Source organism: Eurosta solidaginis, chromosome 4 (genome assembly GCF_040869045.1).
Source record: "Eurosta solidaginis isolate ZX-2024a chromosome 4, ASM4086904v1, whole genome shotgun sequence".
Lineage (NCBI taxonomy): Eukaryota > Metazoa > Arthropoda > Insecta > Diptera > Tephritidae > Eurosta > Eurosta solidaginis.
Window position 1 is genome coordinate 188,059,519 of NC_090322.1, and position 13,872 is coordinate 188,073,390.

General features: G+C 38.8%; 3 protein-coding genes across 5 annotated transcripts in view; 2 read left to right on the plus strand and 1 right to left on the minus strand.

The window, feature by feature from the left end:
* The window catches only part of LOC137250791 (uncharacterized), a 373,639-nt gene that overhangs the window by 251,970 nt on the left and 107,797 nt on the right, over positions 1 to 13,872 (plus strand). The window lies entirely within an intron of this gene.
* Positions 10,805 to 12,605, plus strand: LOC137248661 (uncharacterized). Of its 3 annotated transcripts, none has more exons than XM_067779563.1 (4): positions 10,805 to 10,933; positions 11,002 to 11,479; positions 11,557 to 11,647; positions 11,707 to 12,603. In XM_067779563.1, exons 2-4 carry the CDS (start codon positions 11,070 to 11,072, stop codon positions 12,055 to 12,057), a joined length of 852 nt encoding a protein of 283 aa, XP_067635664.1. In that variant the 5' UTR covers positions 10,805 to 10,933; positions 11,002 to 11,069; the 3' UTR covers positions 12,058 to 12,603. The 3 variants fall into 3 exon arrangements, with proteins under 3 accessions (XP_067635664.1, XP_067635663.1, XP_067635665.1); XM_067779562.1 differs by having other exon boundaries at positions 10,820 to 10,933; positions 10,990 to 11,479; XM_067779564.1 differs by having other exon boundaries at positions 10,839 to 11,479; positions 11,707 to 12,095; positions 12,156 to 12,605.
* On the minus strand, positions 12,479 to 13,549 carry LOC137248662 (rhythmically expressed gene 2 protein). Its single transcript, XM_067779565.1, has one exon. It carries the CDS (start codon positions 13,421 to 13,423, stop codon positions 12,659 to 12,661), a length of 765 nt encoding a protein of 254 aa, XP_067635666.1. The 5' UTR covers positions 13,424 to 13,549; the 3' UTR covers positions 12,479 to 12,658.

Genomic DNA, 13,872 nt, shown 5'->3' on the forward strand with positions numbered 1-13,872 from the left:
CCCTGTCTCGGTGACTTATTCATGGTGTTTGATCCGAAAATTTAAATGCACCGAGACAGGAGCTGGAAGCAGATGGCAGACCCTAGCAATAGCCCATAGATGGCATAGCCGCATTAGGGTGGCCGGCTATTTGCATCTTTTCTAAGTCCAAAAAATTATTTTTCTTTCATTACAATACAATCAATCTTTTTTTTTTGTAGCTTCAGATAAAAGGGAAGTCCGTATTAAGTTTTTTTGTTAATATGTTGCTCCTTAATTATGGAAATTATACAATATGACCCCAAGCGGTTAGCTACATAAAGCTTGTGTTGCCCAATGTATACGAATTTTGAAACATATCCACATATTGATTTTTTTTTTGAAATACTGAAGTGCGTACACCCTCGTAGGAACGCAAGAGTTTACTCCAATGACTCCTAGCATCAAATATTTTTTTTTTGATAGGCCTGAACGTCATCTAAACCCCCCCAAACCTATATATGTGAAATTTTAAATTTATTAATATTTTTTGGCTGGAAACAGTTTAAAGTCAAATATTTTGAAATTGAATGGAAATTGTAAATAATTTTTGTAGTGGGAACAAATTAAACATTTGGATAGGATTCTGGAAGTCGAAGTAGCGATCAAAGTTTTTTTTTAAATTGAGCGGAAATCAGATTAATATTTTTTCTGCGAAATAAATCTGAAAGTATAGACTGTCAAATAGAGTTAAAACGAATCGTATGGGTCGCTTCGAACCTTACAACACCCGATACAAGACTAAACAAATAAACAAACTAAAATCTTCCAATATGGCGAACTCTCAGGACACTACCTTTATAGATCTTTCTGATCGATTCGGAGGCGGTAGCACAGCACAAGCCGCAAGCGGGGATAATAGGCAAACAAACATAATCAACGTTTCAGCAGAGCCAAACAAGAACACCGGTACGATTTCGAAAACACCGAAAGAGCAATCGCAACCATTACGAGCTCCACCGGCTAACCTGAATTTCCCACCACCTACTGCTACCAATACTATCGAGCCAAATCACGCTTCTGTAAGCAACCCTCGTGGGCTTAGGGATGAGATAGCACCAATTTTAAAAGAATTAATGGTTGAGGCGAAGCAAGCGATTATAACCGAAATTCGGGATAGTCTACCGGAGTTAACTAGGGCAGGTCCAAATACGGAAGCAGCGTTAGAGCAGTCAGGGGGCAACGATAGGGTTCGTAACCGAAATAATAAACGACGAAGACACAACTCAAGTATCGAATCCCGTGATTCCAGGCGATCCCTTAATTTGGCTGCACACGCTAATACTAATAATCATGACATGGGTGGGAACAACAATCACCACATGGTCAGTGCAGCAGTCTACACGCGCAACAACCCACCACCAGCTCGTCAACCTCGTATAGTCGAAGAAAGGGAATCAGCAACTACCTCCGTAGGGCGTCAAGAAGTGTCAGGAATAAGGGATAGGGAAGTGTCCAGGCCAGACATTAAGGTAGAAAAATGGGGACTAGATTTTAAAGGGCATCGCGATACCATGCCAGTCGAGGACTTTATATTCCGACTAGAATACCTAAAGACTCAATATGGGTGTACATGGAATGAAATAATACGCGATTTCCATCGATTGCTGAGCGGCGAAGCACGCGAGTGGTACTGGCTTTATATAAAGTCGCACGGCCGAGTCGATTGGCCGAGTTTACAGCTCGCGCTGCTACGCCAATATTCATCACAACGTACAGATTTTGAGATCCTTAGGGAATTGACGGAGAGGAAGCAAAGGCCGGGAGAAAATATCGACGAGTATTTTCACGCAGTTGGTATTTTACGTTCGCGACTCAAAAATCCGATACCCGAATACGAGATAGTACGATTAGTAAAAGGGAACTTGCGCGAATCGTTAGCTAAAATAGTCTACCCTATTTCGGCATATTCCTTAGACCAATTACGAATGGAATGTAAGGAGGTCGAGCGATGCTTTCCGCGCTGTGACCGCACGCCGTTGGGTACTTTTACGCCACGCACACAATATGTGAATGAAGTTTACCGAATTGAAGATGATGAGCGTTTTACTCCCGGTGATGAGGGTCAAGTCACCGTGGAGGAAATACGCCATCAGTCTTCAAATAACAGGCGGGCGTCCGTAGAAACGTTTCGTGCTGGAATTGTGGCGCTGACGGCCACTTCTTCACCGAATTCATGTCGCTTCAACGGCGCATTTTCTGTTACAAATGTGGCAAACAGGATGTTATTACTCCTAAATGCCCAATGTGTAACCCAGCGGGAAACGCTTTGAGGAACGCGATCGTGACGGGGGAATCGCGCTCCATCCAAACCTCGTCAAAGTAGACATTTGAACAAATACAGAACCGTATATAGAATCAGCAATTACAACGGATATTTGCATTTTCAATAAAAACATAAAAACCGTAAAGCCCTCAAAGACAGGGAAGGAAAATACGATATCCTATGAAGAACGACTTAGGAAGTACCTCGAAACTCGGGACAGAATTTTTGCAGAAAGCACTGTTATGGGACGTCGGGCGGTTTCGCGTAAAATTCAGAAGGCAAGGGAACGATTTCAAAAAAGAAAAAAACTCCGACAGAAAGTAGTGGCTTCTATTAAAACATTAAGTACCACAGACCCGCGAGTATATGCGGATATAGATATAATGGGCATACAAACACGCGGCTTACTAGATAGTGGCGCCTCCGTCAGCATTCTAGGCCGTGGCTGTCGGGAGTTGGTAGAAGAATTAGGAGTTACTATCGAACGTTATGTGTCTTCTGTCAAAACTGCAGGCGGCCGCAGACATAATGTCTTAGGCAAAATAACTTTACCGGTAAAGTTCAACACAGTAGAACAAAAAATTACATTTTTCTTATGCCTGTACCTAGAGCAAAAGATCTACCTCGGGGTCGACTTCTGGAGGGCGTTCGAGTTGGCACCTGAAGTTATTACCGTAGATGAAATCGATTTAACAAAAATAGAGCAAGAGATGGTGTCTGAAGAAGACAGGAACGAACGTCGCGTTTTACACTGTTTAACACCAGAGCAGAAAGAACGTTTAGAAAAAGTAGTAAAAGGGTTTAGAACATATGAAGATCACGGGTTGGGGCGTACATGCTTGGAAAAACATACAATAAAGTTGGTCGACGAAACAGTACCGATTAAGGAGCGACATTACCCTCTTTCGCCGGCGATGCAAGCCATCGTGTACGAAGAGGTCGATAAAATGTTGGAGTTGGGCGTTATAGAGGAGAGTGAGAGTCCATGGAGCAACCGAACAACAGTGGTAAGAAAGCCAGGGAAGAATCGCTTCTGCCTAGATGCGCGCAAACTCAACGCCGTCACGGTAAAAGATGCATATCCCTTACAAAACATAGAGGGTATACTAAGTCGCATTGACGACACCCACTTTATAAGTAGCGTTGATTTAAAGTTCGCGTTTTGGCAGATCGAGCTAGACGAAGCTAGTAAACCCTACACTGCTTTCACCGTGCCTGGTCGCCCACTCTACCAATTCGTTACAATGCCGTTTGGATTATGCAATGCAGCCCAAAGACTATGTCGGCTAATGGACCGTGTCATTCCTCCGAGGCTAAAGTCAAACGTTTTTACTTATCTGGATGACTTACTAATCATCGCCCCTGATTTTGACTCGCATCTTCGGATTTTACAAGAAGTCGTCATCTGCTTAAGAGACGCGAACCTTACAATAGGGTTGAAAAAATCGAAATTTTGTTTCAAAGAATTGCCATACTTAGGTTATATAGTAGGAGGAGGTATATTGAAAGCAGATCCTGAAAAGATCAAAGCAATACAGAAAATCCCTGTTCCGAAAACGGTAAAACAGGTGCGCAGTTTCATCGGAACTGCAGGATGGTATAGGAGATTTATAAAAGATTTCGCCACAATGGCAGCACCTTTGACAGATTCGTTAAAGAAGGGGAAAAAGTTCGAAATGTCTGAAGAAGCAGTGGAAGCATTCAATAGCTTGAAGAGAGCACTCACAAGTGCTCCAGTTCTCAGACACCCCGATTTCTCAAAAATATTTTTCATACAATGCGATGCATCTGATTATGGTCTGGGTGCAGTACTCTACCAAAAAGAAAGTGATGATGGAGAAAAGCCAATCGCATACTTTTCACAAAAGTTCAACGACTGTCAAAGAAAATATAGTACAACGGAGAAGGAATGTCTTGCGGCGGTGATGGCCGTCAAGAGATTTCGACCATATATCGATCTAATGCCATTCACGATAGTGACTGATCATGCTAGTCTTAAATGGCTAATGTCTTTAAAAGATTTAAATGGAAGACTAGCTAGGTGGTCATTACAATTACAAGCTTTTAATTTTGAAATAGAACACCGTAAAGGTGCAGACAATATAGTGGCCGATACGCTCTCGCGTTGTATAGCAGAGATCACAGAATCTCCAATAGCAAATATGGATACCGTTGAATTCGAATCGAAGGAATATAAAGAATTAATCAACACGATAGAAAACAATACAGATAGGTTGCCTGATCTTAAGGTAGAGGACGGCATGGTTTTTAAAAAGTTTTTGCCTAAAAATGTAGAATTAGAGGAAAATGAGTGGAAGTTGTGGGTCCCTGAAGCTCTGACGTCAACTCTCATCGAAAACGCACATTGTCCAGAGATAGCTGCGTACGGGGGTATGGCGAAAACTCTACATAGACTTAGGAGGTTATACTATTGGCCTAACATGGTGGTACAGGTTCGCAACTTTGTGCGAGAATGCCAGACCTGTAAGGAAACCAAACCTTGTAATGCAATTTTAAAGCCAGGGATCGGAAAAGAGGTGGTAACAATCCGCCCATTTCAGAAATTAAACATTGACTTTTTAGGCAAATATCCGAGGTCGAAACGCGGCAACTGTTTTATTTTTATCATTATTGACCATTTCTCAAAGTTCATTTTTTTTGAAGGCAATGCGCGAAGCTACCGCGAGTAATGTGGTTAAGTTCTTAACCGAAGAAATTTTTCATAAGTTCGGCGTACCGGAAATAGTACATTCCGATAACGGTAAACAATTTGTATCCAAACAGTTCACGGAACTATTGGAAACGTACGGGGTTAGACACTTAAAAACAGCTTTTTATTCACCGCAATCGAATGCCGCGGAAAGGGCAAATCAATCGGTGTTAGCCGCTATCAGATCTTATCTAGAGAACGACCATCGGGATTGGGACCTATATCTAACCGAGATAGAATGTTCACTTCGTAGTGCAGTACATTCCGCAACAGGGGTGTCGCCATACTTTGCGCTGTTCGGTTTCAATATGTTCACGAACGGGGCAGACTATGCATTGGCACGGAAATTGGATAGCATGAGCGATAATGAAGTCTTCTTTCTTGACCATAGCGATAAATTAAGATTAATACGCGAAAGGATAAAAGAGAATTTGCACGAAGCATACGAGGCAAACGCGGTTCGTTATAATAAAAGAATCCGTGAAATACAATTCAAACCCGGTCAAGAAATTTATAAACGTAACTTTGTGCTAAGCGACTTTAAACAGAATGTAAATTCGAAATTTTGTCGCAAGTTCACAAAGTGTCGTATTACAAGGGCATTAGGGAACAACATGTACCTATTAGAGTCATTGGCGGGGAAGAGTTTGGGTGCCTGGCACGCGAAGGATCTTAAACAATAACCGAAACCTAAAGAACTGGGAAGTAAGGGACCTAATGTTAGAGGGCCTAATGCTAAAGAACCCAATACTGAAGGACCTAAGGTTAAATAACTTAATAATAATTAACCTAATGCTAGTTAGCCGTACCCTAAATAACTAAGTGGTAAATAACCTAAAACTACATAATTTTATACTAAATAACTTAATACTAGAATGCCGCGTCGATGACCTGAAAAAAAGAACAAATTATAATAAACTTCATACACATATACTTCATAACTTGCGGAATACCACTCCGTCGATGAGGGTCAAGTCGGCGGCGTAGGATGTTTCTAAAAGGTGCCCGTTCTGGGGTTCATCTATAAAGAAACCAAAAAGTAAGAGTTCATATATATACTGTCACGGATATTAGCATCACTAAATTATCCCATCACTAAGGCGATGCTAAAGCCATGCCAAGCAGTATTTACGTTAATAATTAAATCAAGTATACACATATATAAGGCAGCCCAGAGAGATGTCACACACAGATGCATTTACTTATATGCCTATGTGCGCGCGAGAGACTGTAAACTACAAACATTCACATAAATAATTCAATCTTTATGTATCTACATAAACGAATAAATAATTGCGTCTACACATATGTACGTATACGAGCAGCGGAGCGGCAATGCACAAACACATGCATATATCTTATCTGAGTTGTCACAAGAGAGAGCAATAATTTGTGCACGTAGTTGTGGCTGGCGATTTTGTAGCCGAAACAACTAGTAAGTTCTGGAAATCGAAGAGCCTAGAAGTATGCAGCGTAAACTATAAAAGCGGGGCAAGCGAGTAAGAAGTAATTCAGTTTGATTTGAGTTGTCAAGCAGTTTGATTAAGACGATATCTAGCGAGCAATAGCAGTGTTATTTTGAATAGTAGAGTTTCATTGAGCTATCAATCAGTGTGGTTATTAAGCAAGCTATTCGTTGCACAGTTTGTTATTGTGAAGTACTTTAATAAAGGCCATTTTGCATTATTACAAATTGGAGTTATTTATTCAACAGTTTAGTGATTCGAACTTAGCAGAGGATTGCAAATAAGAGGATTTGCAAGCAAATTCGTTACAATACATATTACAATTTTCGTTACTTCCCGTAACATATGCCCGGCTAAGCTCTCGAGGCAGGAGACGTTGTCAGGGTGTGGGTGTTCCCCGCGTTGGGCGTACCTTGGCCCGCTCGAGTGGTACGGCCGAACTCTCAAGTCATTGGCAAAAGTACCTAGAAAGACGAAATAAAAAGGTATGCAAAAGTAACAATCCTTAGATTCATTTTTCGAAGTAAGTGTACTTCCCGTAAACTCGACATCCCAAAGTCCCAACATCTCGTCCTCTACGCCTCAAAGCCGGAGCCTCCTAAGATACACACTGAAATAAAAATAAAGAAAGAAAACAAAACACTTTAATTATTGAGGGCATGAAAGCGTAACACTTATCTAAGTGCACAATTTTTTTGTGTTGGGTAACAAATGCATGAAAGTTACAACAACCACATGAAAGTTGGCAACATCAACTGCAAATGTTTATAAATGAAATTTTAATTTTTTTATTACATGTTATTGTGCCTGAGGCATGTAAGTGTCGCTGGACACCTTTCCCGATATTTTTGGACGCTTTCAGCAGTCGATTACTGCTCCAAAACTCCAAGAATTTGTGGATATCGTTGATCCCTGCGTCATGGAACCGTAGGGGCAAAGTGGCTTCTTCCAAGCCGCCCCAGATGCGCAATGTAGGGCCTATAAACCGCACTGCCCTTTTCACAACAAACACTCGCGCACTAAATCTATTTTTATTTAAAATATTCAATATTTAATAAAATACCGCGGACATTAATTCGTACGATATAAAAAAACAAAAGGTAAATAAATAAGAGAACTGTCAAACATGGGGCATATTCACAATAGAGGAATTGGCAAAAGCTCTTTTCCAAGGGTTGACAGTTAGCCATCGAGAGTGGTGAATATAGGAAAGAGATGAATATAGAGTGTAGATGGTTGCGGTTGATTCTGAAGGATGCCAATACAAAACGGTATAGGAAAACGGTACCGGAGATCGATTACAACGATATAAAAGGGGGTTACTCTAGGACATGTAAAACTATTGTATTATTGAAAAGCAAGCAAAGCGGTAGTGTGCGGGTGTTCAAAGTGGTGGCGGGAAAGTTGAATAAACGAAATCGGTGAAAATTTAATTTAAGTAAATTTCCTGTGCGCGCAAGGTCCAAAAGGACAAAGTCGTAAATTTTTTTTTTTTTGTTAACGAAGTTGGCCAACACTAAGGCCCTAAATTTCGAAAACTACTCCGGAATCTGGGCAATAACAGTAATGCTAAAATCCTCAAGTTTCTACGACAAGTATCTGTGGTAATAATGGTAATCCAGCGGTAAGTCACGAGAAGATCCTGTGATAGGGTGGAACAAGGAAGTGGAGACACACCTAATGAAAGCCTGAACCTTTTTTTTGTACATATATGCGGCATAACCAGCCACTTACCGTTGTAATCTTCGAGAGCCGATCGAGCCGAAGGAGACTGCCCGGAGCGCACTACAAACGTTTTGGTAAGTTCCAAAAGAACAAAAAAGTGTTATTTTTTTTTCTGCATCAAATTGGCGTTCACATTCGGTGACCACAATCACCACAAAATAGTCAAGTGAAAATCCCACTTTCTGTTTCTAAAAACTTTCTTTTGTATAATTTTCTGGTAAAAATAATTTTTTTTGTTGGGGATAGTTTTCATTTTTGTTCACAGCCACCCTAGCATGGGTGAAGCCAATTTATATTTCGCATACGGACGATCCAAAACGCGTGAACGCCAAATTGGCGGATACTCCATCATAAATTCGCGCTAATCAATTTTTCGTTCCTCGAGTGGGAAGAACATTCCTAGTTACCTGATACATGCCAGCGCCAGGAAATTATTTTCAACAGATCTTCCAAATTATTTTTAACTGATCTCATATGATATTTCAACCGATTTCACGTCTTAAGATTTTTACCATCCACCGATTTCACATCAATAAGGAACCGATAAGCGAGGACAATAACCACCACGTAGGAATCTGGCCACAGTGCTGGCGAGAATATAGCTACCGGAAATATACCAACCAACATAATTTTTCGAATTAATAGCATATATGTAGATACAATAGCCATTTATATTTCTGTCTTAATTTTTTGTGTGCTACCTAATATATTATGTGTAAATTAATGTAGAACCTATATTATTGAATGTTGCCTATATGAAGAAGTGCCAATCGCTCACCGGAAGCACCAAACGAAGAAATTTTGCCTAAATCAACCTGGTTGGAAAGACACGTGGTTGGATTTTATATAAGGTGCCACGATTTTCAAACTTTTGTGGATTAGTAGGGGTAGAGGGGGTCCTAAAAATCATCAAAATGGAATCCGCAGCTCTAGGAAACTCTTAGTTTATTAAATATAAACTTTTTAATTTCCAAATTTAGTAAAATTTCGACTTAAGTCCTGCATTTAAAATTCGGATTGCACAAGTCGGTAGCAGTATCAAAAGACGCGTATTTGCGTAAAGATTCAGAATCCGAAAGCAGAAACTACATTTTTTGTCTCGTTTAAAAGTTATTCGCGGAAAACCCGTCGATACTATTGTCGCTTTTTTCGTTGTTGCAACTAAACAAACGAAAACAAATGAAGTGTTACCAGCTCCGCAACAATATCTTTTTATCTTGGTAGAACATTATAAGGTGGTGGCACGTCGACATAAATACAAGCAAACATACCCTATCAATGTATTTTGATTTTGTAAAACTCTTTGACGGGTTTGTTTGGAGGTGAGTTTTTATGTTAGTTTTCTTGTTGCCGGTGTCGGATCGGTTAAGGGTAATTTTTTTAAAGGTGTTCTACGCAGGATTACTGTGCATGGCGTAGCCGGCTAATGGTTGTTTTTTTAAAGTGAGGCCGAAGGCCACCTACGCAGAAGGGTGTACTACGCAGAAGGACATCACCGTGGCGGTAGCCACGATTATACCACACACCCGGAATTGGCATGGCATAGCCCAGGGTTAATTTTTATAAGCGCGGCCGAAGGCCGCCTATGCAAAAAGGTGTTCTACGCAGAATTACTGTGCATGGCCACCAAAAAATAGCTTTTTCAAATTTTTGGTAAATAAAGACTAAAAAATTTAAAGATATATATACATCAGATAAAATGTATTATAAGTTATTATTGGATTTTAAAATTTTTCAAATCCATCCACTAGTTTCGGAGATATTTTGATTTAAAAATTCATAATTTCGCCTTTTGACATGGAATTACCCCCAAACCTTTCATTTGCACCAAAATAGAAATATACCGTTGGAATCAGCATAAAAATCTCTATAAAGTCCGATTTGTTATTTTTTTTTTACAATTGTATGTAATCTGCACTTAAGCCCCTTTTTCTAAATTCTTATCATAAAAAATTTTAATATTTACTTAAAAATCTCGTGTTCCGGTAAATTAAATATATTAATTTCAAATTATTCAGAGAATTACAAAAACAAAATACATTGATAGTGTATGTTTGTTTGCATTTATGTCGACGTGCCACTACCTTATAATCTTCTACCAAGGTAAAAAGATATTGTTGCGGAGCTGGCAACACTATTCACCACCTTCATTTGTTTTCGTTTGTTTAATTGCAACAACGAAAAAGCGACAATAGTATCGACGGGTTTTCCGCGAATAACTTTTAAATGAGATAAAAGATATGGTTTCTGCTTTTGGATTCTGAATCTTAACGCAAATACGCGTCTTTTGATATCGCTATCGACATGTGCGACCCAAATTTTAAGTGCAGGACTTAAGTTGAAATTTTACTAAATTTGGAAATTAAAAAGCTTATATTTCATAAACTAAGAGTCTCCTAGAGTTGCGGACGATACAAAAAGTTGGAAAATCGTGGCACCTTATTCAAAATATTCCCCCTCCTAAGCATTATCTAAGCGAGGATAGGCTTTTTTTCACGCGCAAACGAAGCGTATACGCGCGTTTAAAAAAACACGGCTGTTATGCCGCGGCCTTAACGGTTCCTACATGGAATGTAACGAGTACATTTGATGGTCGCTTTTCGTACTGGGAATGGAAAAGAAAATAACGACGCTGTCAAATTTCCAAAAATGTAAACAAATAAACATCACCGGCTGATTAAAACAAGCTAATTTTTATTGCTAATCACAGGTTCCTTTTTTTATATAAAAAAGGAGCGTACTATAGTCGTAAGTACCATATAATTTACTTTATCTACGATGGAACCGTTAATCCTAAGTCTCAGGCATGGTCTCAGGTCTTATCAGTGAGGCCTGCCCTGCCCATTTATTTTTCATAAGTGACTGATGTTTCAAAGGTCACGAAATGTCTACACATTACTACCAGCAACACCGAGCAACCAGAATACTTTTATTAGTGCCTTTGCTACTTCAGAGTATATATGCTCCAGTGTTTGGAATCAATCATTGGATTCTGCAGGATGACGGGCGTATTACACAAAAAGTAGATTCACCATTTCTGTTGCGTGAACCTCACAATCTAGTTGCGTTTCTCGATCAAATTCAACACAATGATTATGTGGAAGAATCATTTTTAAAATTGCGACGTCAGCGTGAGTTAATAGCAGAACATTTGCGCTATTCGAAAAAGTTTAGTGAAGATTTGGTTGTGCAAGCTGAACGCTTGCAGCCGCATCTAGGTCCACAAGCACAACCAATGCAGAATTTGATTAACTCATTAGAAGAACTTACAAAACAAACAGCAAAAATGTATAGGTAGGATTTGAAGTATATTATAAACGATAGGATATGAAATTTAGTATAAAATTATGAATTTTTTATTTCTCATGTAGCTATTTGGAATTCGTAAAAGAAGAATTAAAAGAGTTCAGAAAGCTGAAATCGCAAATAACACGATACCACGAAAAGATAGTACAACAACAGGTTAACATTTAAAAATTATACAAACATTAACATTATATTGTTTCATATCTCTTGCTCAGGTACCATTAGCATCACGTCAATTAGATGATACAATTAATAATGAAGACTTCTTGAAACGCGGCCAATATTGCAGTACACGTACTCTTTCGAATGCGGCAGATCCAGTTTTGTTTTGCGATTTCTACTCTGATCTACAAATGCGTTTAGAGGGCAAAGATGTTGATCCTGAAGCATTGGAGCGAGATTGGCAGCAGACAAGCGAATCCGTACTCAATCAAGTGACACATTTAAATGCCCAGCAACGAATGAATTTGGAACAAATAAAGGCAATGCGGGCAAAAAAGGCTGCTGCGAAGGCGAATATCAAAAGTCAGCTAGCTTCAAATGTCCCAACAAATAAAGGTGTATGAGTTGGGTTATTGCTACATAGCATCGCTTTGTCGAATAGGTTTATGCTACACAGGATTGTTATGTCAAATTACGCACATTAATTTTACATTATTTACAGCTTCAAATGGCCCAACAAATCAAGGTGTATGAGTTAGGTTTTTGCTACATAGCATCGCTTTGTCGAATAGGTTTATGCTACACAGGATTGTTATGTCAAATTACGCACATTAATTTTACATCATTTAAGAACAACAGATGTTGAAGACATTTGATATTACTCGGCCGATATCAGCTTAAAATAAAAGAAAGATTTGTCGACTTTACTATATGAGTTAAGGCATGATGGCAAACCGTAACAACAGACAGATAAGGTACTATTGACCTAGCAGCAGAGATACGTCGGTTTTTCACTTAAGCGTCGCTAAGACTGTCTTAAAAACAATTGTTAGACTAGTTTGAAATTAAGTTTAAATTTATATTTTATAACATATACATATACATATGTATGTGCAAAATATGACTAAAATACCTATTAACAAATTCACATATGACACCAATTGGTGGAGTCTTGTTATTTCGTTTCATTATATTTATAACTTTAATCATAACAATTTCTCTTATCTACCACTTGATAGTAATAGTTTCAAGTGCATAATGCATTTCTCTCAAATTTCTATATACATGAGTGGATTCTGCTTTTTGTGCTTCTTCTTTAATTTGTGTAACGAGCAAACTACACCAACCAGCATTGCGTGCACCTAAATAATCTTTATCATAGAGATTGCCAATGTGTAAGGCTTCATGAGGATGTACACGATATATCTCCAAAGGTTTCTGAAATGCACCTTGGTGTGGTTTCTCAACACCCAAATCATATGAGGTATATACGAAATCGAAGTTTTGGCGGATATTCATGCTACGTAGCAAGCTATCCAAACCAGGATCGGTATTTGAAATAACACCAACATATTTGCAACTATCGCGTATTCTTTGCAGCAACTCTATATTGCCATCGATGTGCATGTAACATTCATTTGTTCGATATTGTTCTAAAAGGCGCTCACTTATACGTTGAATTTGGGAGTTTTGCAATCTACTGTCTACACGGATGAATATATTATGTACTAATTGTTGCCACCATTCTTGCCAAGTTATTTCTTTGGAATTGCTACCAAAATTTGGATATTTTTTTGTTAACGCTTTGTATTCTTCTTGAAATATTTGTTGTAACTGTTTGGGGTCAAGATTTTGCACGCCCAATAATGCTGCTGTTTCGGCATATTGTTTTCCTGGAGGTTTGCGGAATTTTAGTAAGGTATCTGTAATATCGAAGGTCACCATTCGAAAGCGTTTAAGGTTCTTAATGAACTGAGTGGAGCGCAGCATTTCAACAAAATAAAATATTTAAACTTTTGGGAAGATGCGCAGTTTATCATTCTTTGTATTCACTTAGTCGTCTTTATCAATTATGTCCTGATAAGCCCGGGTAACAAGTTTGTTTACCAACAACTATAAGATAAATCAGCAGTTGGTTATTGACAGCAGATACAGGGTCGCAACTAGTGGTAGTGGATTGGATTAATACCAGATTTACATCAAACTCTTGAGGAGAATTTACATAAACGCTTTCATACAGGCATGCTTAACGAACGAAACGATATAATTTCGTTACGATAATCAACGTTAATAAACGAAACGAAGTCACTTCGTTTCGTTTATTAACGTTAAGATCGTCAAATTAACGTTAATTTGGCGTTCTTAACGTTAATAAACGAAACGAAATGACTTCGTTTCGTTTATTAACGTTGATTATCGTAACGAAATGATATCGTTTC

Coding starts and splice junctions, on each gene's coding strand:
- LOC137248661 (XM_067779563.1), top strand. CDS start 11,070: ATGTCTACACATTACTACCAGCAACACCGAGCAACCAGAATACTTTTA. Junction 11,480..11,556: donor CAAACAGCAAAAATGTATAG/GTAGGATTTGAA, acceptor TTTCTCATGTAG/CTATTTGGAATTCGTAAAAG. Junction 11,648..11,706: donor AAAAGATAGTACAACAACAG/GTTAACATTTAA, acceptor TCTCTTGCTCAG/GTACCATTAGCATCACGTCA.
- LOC137248662 (XM_067779565.1), bottom strand. CDS start 13,423: ATGCTGCGCTCCACTCAGTTCATTAAGAACCTTAAACGCTTTCGAATG.